The 10,822-nt window shown below is 46.9% G+C and overlaps 1 protein-coding gene across 1 annotated transcript; it reads left to right on the top strand.

Annotated features, from left to right (window-relative positions):
- Positions 1-275: 275 nt before the first annotated feature.
- Positions 276-7,951, top strand: MTO1 (mitochondrial tRNA translation optimization 1). Its single transcript, XM_036381043.2, has 12 exons — positions 276-502; positions 643-842; positions 1,251-1,368; positions 2,055-2,344; positions 4,267-4,379; positions 4,519-4,709; positions 4,943-5,073; positions 5,543-5,747; positions 5,829-6,000; positions 6,223-6,341; positions 6,826-6,983; positions 7,162-7,951. Exons 1-12 carry the CDS (start codon positions 292-294, stop codon positions 7,381-7,383), a joined length of 2,130 nt encoding a protein of 709 aa, XP_036236936.1. The 5' UTR covers positions 276-291; the 3' UTR covers positions 7,384-7,951.
- Positions 7,952-10,822: the final 2,871 nt, after the last annotated feature.

The raw sequence follows: 10,822 nt of genomic DNA, 5'->3' as shown, positions 1-10,822 counted from the left end.
CCTCCCTAGGAAACGAAACCCGGCGAGCGGGGCGGAGGCAAGACGTTGCCCGGCGCGCCAACTTCAGCCCGGGCACAGGATGGCTCCGGCAGCAACAATCAAGCTGCTGTCTCCCTCCAATCTGACGGGAGCGTTTTCCCGCTCCTGGGCGGCTCCACCTGCCTGCCCGCGGGGCGAGGACACGTGAGCACCGGTACCGCCCGGCTTTTCCAGCCGCACGGGCAGCTCCCGCAGGCCCCGCCTCTCGCTCCGGGCCGGAGGAGCCGCGGCGGCGCTCCCGGGCCAGCCGCCATGTTCCTGCGGAGCGGCTGCCGCCGCCTGCCGCTGCCCCTGGCGCCTCGCCCCGGGCACCGCCGGGCGGGCAGCGAGGTCGGGGCGGCGGCAGCGCCGCGCTACGAGGTGGTGGTGATCGGCGGGGGCCATGCGGGCACGGAGGCGGCGGCGGCGGCCGCTCGCGGTGGGGCCTGCACGCTGCTGCTCACGCACAGGATCGGCACCATCGGTACTGCCGCGGGTGCCCAGGGAGGGCGGGGGAAGCTGCCGCGGGCGCCTCGGGTCTCCCGGCGTGGGGAGCGGCGCTGAGCCGGGGAGGTCGCGGGGGCCTTTGCGCGGTGCTGAGGGTGTCCCTGTGTCATTACCCAGGGGAAATGTCCTGCAACCCGTCCTTCGGCGGCATCGGGAAGGGGCACCTCATGCGGGAGGTGGACGCCCTGGACGGGCTGTGCGGCCGCGTGTGCGACCGCTCCGGCGTTCACTACAAGGTGCTGAACCGCTGCAAGGGCCCGGCCGTGTGGGGCCTCCGCGCGCAGATCGACCGCGGCCTCTACAAGGAGAACATGCAGGTGAGGGGGCCGCGCCGGGCGGGCTCCTGGGTGTTGGGAGGCGGGATACAGGACTGAGGATTACGAAGAAAAGGGATATGTTTTGTTTATCATTATTTACCCATCAAACCTAGATACTTTTCTGTTTGGATGCAGTGTAGGTTGTTGGAGCTCAGCGCAGTTTGAAAAATTCTCTAGTGTTTTAGATACAGGTCAGGCTTCATGACCAATTAGTTTATTTAAGCTTAAACTTTATGTGAGTGAAAACTTCTACCTAATAAATCAGGATAGTACCATAACTGAGTGTCTGCCAAATGATCTGGTAAGAATGGAAGTGGGTAATAGATGTTTCAGGAATCAGCAGGGTTTGGGATTGCCCATATTGTCTCATAACATCCTAGATTTTTGCAGTAACTCCTTTCATGACAGAAAGAAATCCTAAACACACCACTGTTGACAGTTCGTGAGGCGTCTGTGGAGGATCTTCTCTTGACTGAGCCAGAACCAGGCCGTCCTGGGAAATGCCAAGTCACAGGAGTTGTTCTGGGTATGTGCTAGTAACTAAGTGCCTTCAGTTACTCCACACTAAGAACAAGCCTTTGGGGTAAATATTTCTGATTTATCGATGAGAAAGATGAATTTATCCTATTCTAATTCATTAGTGAGAAAGATTAATTAGCCAACAGAGCTGGTTTAGGTAAAGTGAAATAAACCAGGTTAATATGTGTAATACAAAGTAATACAATGTTAAAAATACCTGGATTGGTAATATATTGGGGCATTAACTAAGTTAATTTTCTTCAGGCTAGTGATACTGAATTCCATGCTGTGTTTTGAGGTTTTATTTGGTAAATGGTGTATGCTGCCCTCAGTGTTACAGGACCGTGGGGTCCTCTTAGTAACAGACTTGTACTTTATTACCTCTTGCTGTTATAATAAACAAGCTTTCCAAAGTAAAGGCCTGGATATGGATTTTCCTCAGGACTGGTTTTATTTTTTAGGAATAACTTACTTAAGAATAATAAATTTACAGAAATAACTACATGCTGCTTATTGTAGTTATTACTGTTGATGCTTTTGTTATGGAGAAGCTGGTATTATTTTATAAGAGAAGACAGATAAACCCCCAGTGAGCACTGGTAGTCTCCAGTTCTCTCTTTAGACAGAAGCACCAGAATTCCAGGGCTTTGTTGCTACTAAACTGTGCACATCTCTGAAAACCTGCTGTTCCAGGGGATGGGAGCGCAGTACGTGCCGGGAGTGTTATCCTGACCACCGGTACATTCCTGAGGGGTGTGATCCACATCGGCCTGGAGACGCACCCGGCGGGGCGGCTGGGGGACCAGCCAGCCATCGGGCTGGCTCACACTCTGGAGAGGCTGGGCTTTGCTGTGGGCAGGCTGAAGACTGGGACACCGCCCCGACTTGCCAAGGATACGATTGACTTCTCTGGTCTGGAGGAACGTGCAGCTGACAACCCTCCAGTACCCTTCAGCTTCCTCAGCGAGGCCGTGTGGATCAAGGTGGGATAGCACATCCCACCCATCAGGTGCACTTGGAGCTGGGTGGAAGTGGTTCTGGGAGTGTCGTGCTCATCATCAGCCAGGGAGTCAGGGCTGGGAAAGGCAGCTGGGATGTATTTGTACTGGAGGTGTTACGTTTTTGAGGACTCTCAATGCCAGGCAGAAGTTACTTGTGTTCTTTTGAAAGCAAATACCTTTTCACTCTCACTTCTCAACTTGAGAACTGAACTTTCTTTATCTGTGGAGTCAAGAGTTTTGTGAAATGTGATACTGCTGCTAGTATTCTTCATGTGCTGGTTACATGGTTGGTTTTACAAAGTCTTCCAGTATTACTGACTGTGTTGTAGAGATTTACAGTGTCTGGCTTCTTATCTTAGCTCTGGAATAAGGCTAAAATGTTGCAATTAGAGATCATTTGTAGTATTGACTAAGAAAGGATGGATTTATCCACAGAGCTGAGCGGTGGCAGGTTAACAGTAACTTAAAAGCAGAAGAGGTTCAATTTTCTGAAGAAAATCTTGGAACATTGGCTGGTTTTGTATAATGTCATTAAACAGCACAGAGTTGAGTATCAAGAGTTAATTTGCCCTGGAAGTTATAGGAATTGCAATAACCTTTTACAATCAGGATGGGGCAAAAGTAGGATCAGTTGAAGGCCTTGGTATATGTAGGAGAAGTTTTCAAACAAAGTGTTTTAATCTAACAGCAAAAAGTTGTTAGACAAACATTCCTAATGACAATTTTGAGTCAAAATTGAGAGCATATCAGGAATTTATTCTCCATAAACATGTTGAAAGAAACAACAGTTTTCAGACATTTATATATGCTATAACATGCAGGATTTTATATAGATGCTCCCAGAAGTCTGGCCAGTTTATTGCATCATGGTGTACGTGTTCTGTTTCTTTTATTACTACCAGAGCATCTCATCTGTCTTTGTTTAATGGATAACCCAGGTTTTATCCAGCTAAACAGTACTTTATTAAATTTGCTGTCCTGTTAGACAATTACTATTGATTAAGTTTCTGGAGTGTACAGGCCTATGAGTGGTTCCCTTACCACACCTGCAATATATTAACTTTTTCAGGACAGCTTTCTTGTCTATGGCATCTAATTAATCTCAAGTTATATGACAACCATTGACCAATTCTTTATTAAATTTTGATCTTCAACTGTTGATTAAGTTCTCTGAGGGTTATGGGTCCATGGAGTTCCTGTCTGCAAGTGCAGCGAGATGATTTCTCAGGGTTTTGTACTGATGCTTAGCCAACACAGATCTAAATCAAAACCACATAAAATCACAAGACTTTTGTTCTAGCTAATATATAATTCAGTGGCAGTTTTAAAGAGTTATGGTGCTACATTGTCACAGTTTTGAATGTGAGTCTGTTGACTCTTTTAGAAATATCAGTGAAATCCTTTACTTCATATGGTGAGGTTTTTTCCAAACTTTGAATTTTTCATGTTAATTTCAGAGTTTTGAGGTTTTTTCCTCTTTGAGAGAATTTTTTTCTCTTCATCAGTTTTTTTTCTTCACCCATTAATTGGCTGTTAGCTGTAGGGTCAACACTTATTCTTCTAACTCCAGAAGTTTTTTTTCCCTGTGATCAGTTTGAATGCTGTGATGTAACATGTTGATTTAATGGGAATATCCATCCTGTAGTTAGGAATACAGCATATAGGATAGAACTTAAATTCCAGACTCCCAGATTCCATTCTGTTCTTGGTCTGGTCTTGGGCTTGTTGCTCAGGCTCTCAGATTGCTCGTGTTCAGTCTGTACAGTGGGTATGACAGCCCTGCTGACCCCTCTCAGAAGAGAGAGCCAGCCATCATGGGAAAGGTCTTGGAGATACCAGAGTTACTTAGTAAGGATATGGTGTCGTGACCAGATTAACTTAGGCTGAGCTTTGGCTTGTTCCAGCCAGAAGATCAGCTGTCCTGTTACCTGACTCGCACGAACCTGAAGGCCCAGCAAATTATCCGCGATAACCTGCACCTGAACAACCACGTCAGGGAGACAACCAGGGGCCCACGGTGAGTGTGTGGCATCATGCAAGGCTGTCGAGGGGACAGGCTGGAAGTCTGTCTGGAGCTGTGGGTCTCTCCTGCTTTGCTTCTGGAAAGTAGCTTTTTCTCCATGTCAGGTGCTGCTCATGGCTGTTTACTGTTACAGGTACTGTCCCTCTCTTGAATCAAAGGTTCTGCGCTTCCCAGACCGAGAACATCAGGTGTGGCTGGAGCCAGAAGGCTTGGATTCCAATGTCATTTATCCCCAGGGCATGTCCATGACACTGCCACCTGAGCTACAGGAGCAGGTGATCAAATCCGTCCCAGGCTTGGAAAAAGCCAAGATGTTACAGCCAGGTGAGGGCTGAATAGTTTTGAATCTGTTAGTCATATTTATTTACTAGTTAATGAAAAGCAGGTTTTGTTTAGAGCATAGCAAAACAAAGGAAACATGAAGCAAAACTAATTCCTGAATGCAGTGATTTTTAGTCTGCTTGCTCAGAAATCATAAATAGAATTGATGAGCCATTCTGCTCCACTGGTTGCCTTGGCAGTCCCTCCTGTAACATCTGTCTTGTTGTCTGTCACAGGCTATGGGGTGCAGTATGACTTTTTAGACCCCCGACAATTGACCACTTCTCTCGAGTCGCGTCTTGTTCAGCGCCTCTTCTTTGCAGGCCAGATAAATGGCACAACAGGCTATGAAGAAGCTGCAGCTCAGGTGGGCAAATCTCACTGTTGTATATTCAGCACTCAGAAAGGGATATTACGTTGGCCTTTGTGATAGTCTTGCTAGGCCTGTTTTGTGCTCATGAGATGTTCTTACTTTTGTTGCTCACCCTGATTCCAGACTTGCCTAAGATACTTTTACTTGTATCTGTACAAGTGTCTGCAGTTGCTATCCCTAAAGTTGCAGTAACAATAGTAATTGAAAGTCCTGTCAAGTGTTTCAGCATGGAGACTGTGCAGTGGGTATAGTTGAAAATGTGGGAATTGTCTCCAGACACATCAGCAGGGGCCAAGAAGCCCTTCAGACACTGAGAATGTCACAAGAAGGAAACAGCCTGGATTACCGGCGCAGACTGTTGCATTTTCCTGGGCGCGGTTTGACGTGTGAGCCTTTGGGGCAGGTGTGCCAATGTTTTTGCTAAGAAGAGAGCGATGGAGTTTGGTTTGTTTTGCCTGTGCAGGGTGTGATTGCTGGGATCAACGCGTGCCTGCGGGTTCAGGGCAAGCCCCCGTTCACCGTCAGTCGCACCGAGGGCTACGTGGGGGTGCTGATCGATGACCTCACGGCGCTGGGCACCAGCGAGCCCTACCGCATGTTCACCAGCCGCGTGGAGTTCCGCATGGCCCTGCGGCCCGACAACGCCGACGCCAGGCTCACTCACAGAGGTGCTCTGCCCCGGCAGCTCCTGCACTGACCGGCCCTGCCTGGCTGTGGACCTTTGTCTCATGGACCGCGTGTCTCTGCAGGGTTTGAAGAAGCTGGGTGTGTGTCACAGCAGCGATATGAACAAGCGGTTAAGATGAGAGCTGCATTAGAGGACGGGATCGCAACACTAAAATCACTTCAGTTCAGCATACCCAGATGGTCCCAGTTACTACCAGGAGTTCCCATAAGTAGCAATCGCAGGTCACCTGTCAGGTAAGTGTTACATGTGGAGCTTTCTGGTTATGTTTGCTTTAGCACATCTGGCTAGTGGTGTAGTCACAGCATTTGTCCATCCTTCCTGAAGCTGTCAGTACTCCAAGCTTGTTGTTCTGGCTTAAGCTATGAACTTTGTACATTTGAGCTTGGAGCAGCCATAAATCTGCCTTACAAGTGTGACTCCTTTTTACCATAAATGTTTATTTATGTTCTTCACAGTGCCTTTGATGTCCTTCAGTATCAAGATGTCAACATGGAGATTCTGGCAAAGGCTATCCCAGAACCCCTGGGCAAGCTTGCTCAATGGAGAGAGCTGGCAGAGAGATTGAAAATAGAAGGTAGGGTACAAGGATTAGGCTCTCTCATGGAGATATTATATTTTTGTACAGTAAGAGGACAGCAGTTGTCCTAGTGTGTTTCATGTTGCTGCTTAGAGAAATGAAACACTGATCTTATGTGAACTTATGTAAAAAGTGTGAACTTTTTTACCATAAGCCACAGCCCTTTTTATGCACTGATGTTTCACTCTGTAAGATCACTCTTTGGGTTTTTTCCTTCTTACTGTCCCATCAAATACTCCATCCTTTGTTGTGATGAGAAGATGAAAACCACCCACATATATAAATTCCTATAACAAATCAAAGAGTATAACTTCTTCCAAAGCAGTGATGTGAATTAGGCTCTATAGTCTATGAGGCTGGAAATTTCCTTAGGAGCTTTTGACCCACCTCAGTGAAATTTCTCATTGTGCTTCGTGCAAGTGACTTGTTTCACATGAATATCTATCTGTGTCTGCCTTTCTTGTTCCCCTGATCACCACAGCTGCTTACGAGTGGTGTGTAGTCAGTCAGCAGCAGGAAATGGAAGAGGTGCATCGTGACGAGGCGCTCCAGCTGCCAGATGACCTGGATTACTTTGCCATTGATGCCTCACTCTCGGCAGAGGTGCGGGAGAAGCTGGACGCAAACCGCCCCCAGACGGTGAGAAACTCAGCCACAGCTGGGCTGAGCAGCACTGAAATCCCTTCTGTCTTCTCAAGGGACAGGGGGGTGAAAGAATCAGGGAAAGGAGCACCCACAGTTTTGATCTCATTTCTCACTAGCTCCATGCAGTGTGTAGGTTTGGTGCTAGTTAACTTGTTCCTGTCTCCATGTGCAGATTGGTGCGGTCAGCCGTATCCCTGGAGTCACACCAGCTGCTATTGTGAACCTGCTAAGATTTGTGAAAACCAATCACCGCAAGACGGAGAAGCTAAAAGCTGTGCCTCAGTCTGGGGAGTACTTCCCAGGGAAAATGTACTCAGGCAAAGCAACTTCACAAAGACAGGTTTCAGCAGAGTTTTCTGAAGAGGAGACAAAGTTTGTTAAAACACCTTTGTAGAGAATGGCGCTGATCCTGCCAGACTTCGTGGCAAGATCCCCTCCTGAGCATCTTCCCAGATAACACCCATGCTGGCTGGATCCAAAGAAGTTGTAGTTGGGTTCTGTGGCAGTGTCATTGCATAGAACAAAGGTGATGAATGCACATGGTAAATGCTCAGAAACCTAAATACAGCCTGTGATTTTGCTGATGCAAATGGAGAGACAGGAGAACTGCTTTTGAAATTCCACTCATTTGGAAGACTTTGGATAGTCAAAATCTGTATCTTGTAAAGGACAGTGTTTGGTTCTTCTGAAATGAGTAAGAAATGTTACCATGCAAAGCCCATGGCAGCACAAGAGGATTGGAGCTGAAAAGTGTGTTCCATTGAGTTCAGGACTTGTGTTCATAGCTGTGCAGTGACTATGCACAGGCTGGTGTCTCAGTGTCGTGTCAGCCAGAAGGAGATGCTTGGCTATGGAAATGTGTGCCACACGAATATTTAAAGTTAATTAGGAGACTGAATGTAAACACAACATCCTGCAAATGTTTTTCTCTTTTAAAATAAATAAAGCTTATCTTGAAACTTGCTGAAGAACTTGATTATCACTTAGCTTTCACAGGGCCTCGCCAGTTCATGGATCACAGTTCCCACATGTAAGGTGGGCTGAGATTCACTGCAGAGCTGGGGGAGGCAGCTGGACCGGGCTGGGTGCTGAGGAGGGTGGGGGACATGTGGGAACCTGCCCCATGGACCTCAGCCTGGGCACTGTGAGGCTCTGTCTGATATGCTGTGGGCTGGGGGAGTGGGATTCTCATCAGCACTGGTCCTGCAACTGACAGGAACAGAACTTGGATTTGAGTGAGATAGAGTCAATTGGATCAACTGGGCAGTTGGTTACTCACCAGCAAGACACATGGAATCCAAGCTGTTGCTGTGCATCTACCAAATCCTTGCTTGACTCAGGCAACAGTTTCTGGTGCTGGTCTCATTTCTGAATGTCCTCTGGCTTCAGAACACATTTTATACAGTAAAATCAGAGAACCTTATAGGTTGGAAAAGACCCTTAAGGTCATTGAGTCCGACCATGACCCAAATATATGTACCTGTCATTTTGAAAATACGATTCTGGAAATTTCTCTGGCATATTTGCTCTGGGTGAGGGTTGCTTTCCTGTCCAGAGAAAGGAGTCAGAGTAAATCCCTTTTGTTGACAGAGGCTGTCATGCAGCAGGAGGATGAGCAGAGTTTGCAGTTTGTTTGGGGCATTATCCAGCCTGCCTAAAAGCACTTCCCTGTCACTGTCCACTGGCTTGTGTGGAAGAGCTTTAGACACGTGATCTGTAGGTCAGTTCATGTCAGAATGGCTCAGAAAGGTGAACATCTATCTGCTCCTTTATATCTGTGGCCTGTTTTCCTTCCATCATTGTTGGCTCTAAGATTTGCTTCAACCTTGCAAACCTTAAGTTCAGCATAAGAAAGGCAGCTATGGTTTCTGCAGTGTAACTCAGGCTCCAGGGATGGTGCTCATGGAATTCGAGCTGTGTGAATCCAAAGAAACCCTAAATCTTCACTTTTAATCTGATGATGCATTTTCAAAACTATTTCCTGGTTCTTGTCAGCAGTCATTTGACAGGACTCATTAGCTTTCAATAATGTGTGTCTTTAAAGGCAGGTACCTTGTGCCTTGCTACAAAAGGAAACACTTTGCTTTGCTAAATTTTTCTGTGCTTCTGGTCTCACACATGCAGCATAAATGAAAGGGTGATTCCACTGGGCTGGGCTGCACCAGTGTTAAAGGTAGAGCAGAAGGAGGGGGGTTTTCTTCCTTTAACAATTTCATAATGCACAGCTGTGACCTAAGGAGGGGGGAGGATTTAAGTTCAGAGGGAATTGAAGTCATAAGTGCATTGCTTCCCAGCAGATCCTCTGTAACAACTGCTCTTTCTGTTTCATGTGAAATGGGTTTTTGGCCACTGGTGAGTTCCCTTGTTAAGACAGGGTGTCCTCTGTTCACGTATGTAGGTTGATGATATTTGCTGAAATGGAAAACCTGGCTTGTGCACAAGTTTGAGGACTGGCTGTCCCTCAGGTATTGGTTTCATGTGTACAGAGCTTGCCACAGTATTTTGTGCTTGTTCAACAGTTCTTGTGTGAGAAGACTTTTAACATGGAAAGAAATTGCTGAAGGTAATTACATTCATTTTGGTAAGAAAACCAAGCACAGAAAGGCTAAATAATCTGCTCAAGGTAGCATGGACAGATAGGAGGGACACCTTGTGCCATCTGGTTTCTAACCTCTGGGGATTTGTTACAAGGCCCAAGGTTTGGTTTTTAGGTGTCACAAAGTGAGCTTAGACCTTCCCAGGTCCTGTGGCCTTGCTAAGACCAACAGGATGGGAAGGGCAGAACTGGAGGAGTCTGCTCTTAACATGCTTGCTTTTCCTTGCCTGAGCAGTAATGAATGGCACTTTGTTGTCCTGTAATCCTTGCTGTCGCCAGGCTAGCAGGGAGGGAGGATGTGTGGTGAGGCTGACCTAACTTGTTGCACGTACCAACTGTCCTTGTGCTCCCTGCTTCAGTGTGTATGTCTCTCTTTCCCTCCTGCAGAGCCCAGGCCTGGTGATCAGCACTACCACTCTCTTACCCCAGATTTTTAAGACAACTTATTTTCCTTCCCTACTCTAGTTTTCATTTCATATGGTACTTGAACTGAGCAGTTTCTTCATCTTGTCTTTATTTCTGCCTGGAACATGAAAGCAAGAGAAAAATGGAAAGACATTTTATGCTGTGAGACACTAAAAACTGCAACCTTTAACTAACAGTCTTTGCATGCAGTGGTTTTAGATGCTCAGGGGTTACCAACATTGATGATCATACCTGCCAGGTTGTGTTCCTCATGCAGTGACAGGTATCTCAGGATGTCATTTAGTGGATGCAGGGAGGAATCTACTGTCCCCTTGGAGATGCTGTTCCACTGAGGAGGGCTCTCAGTTCTTCCCATCAAACCATGGCTAATGCTGCTCAGATTCCTTCCAGGGTGTTCTTTCCATCCTTTGCCTTGATTTCATGGCACTACTGAGAAATAAAAGGTGTCTTTCCCCTCCTTTGATTAAAATTAGTTGTGGAGATGGGAGACTTGCTGGGCAATTGCTATTACATAAAGGGCAGAGAAAAAGGATTGATTCTTGACCTGTTATTTTACTGTCAGTGATGCTTGGGGGAAACAAATTGTGCTTTTGTCTTCTTTCTAAATTGCTGTGCAAGTTTTACCCTTCAAGTGTAGCTCTGAGGGAGGAGAGTGATGTGGATGCCCACCAGAGGATCTCTGACTTCATACTCACCATTGTGTGGTGGCCATGCCTGGTGCCTGGGCCTTGACCTCTGTGCTAAGGAATGCAGTATTGGCAAACCTTCTATCCTGAAAGCTGGAGGCTGCACCCTCTTCACCTCTTTGCAG

This window comes from Molothrus ater, chromosome 3 (assembly GCF_012460135.2).
Source record: "Molothrus ater isolate BHLD 08-10-18 breed brown headed cowbird chromosome 3, BPBGC_Mater_1.1, whole genome shotgun sequence".
Lineage (NCBI taxonomy): Eukaryota > Metazoa > Chordata > Aves > Passeriformes > Icteridae > Molothrus > Molothrus ater.
This window is presented reverse-complemented; position numbering and strand designations above follow the sequence as displayed.

What these genes read in the sequence shown, in the direction of transcription:
- MTO1 (XM_036381043.2), top strand. Translation starts at nt 292, where the DNA reads ATGTTCCTGCGGAGCGGCTGCCGCCGCCTGCCGCTGCCCCTGGCGCCT. An exon ending in GCGAGGCCGTGTGGATCAAG is followed by an intron (nt 2,345 to 4,266) that starts GTGGGATAGCAC and finishes GGCTTGTTCCAG; the next exon opens with CCAGAAGATCAGCTGTCCTG. An exon ending in GAGACAACCAGGGGCCCACG is followed by an intron (nt 4,380 to 4,518) that starts GTGAGTGTGTGG and finishes TTACTGTTACAG; the next exon opens with GTACTGTCCCTCTCTTGAAT.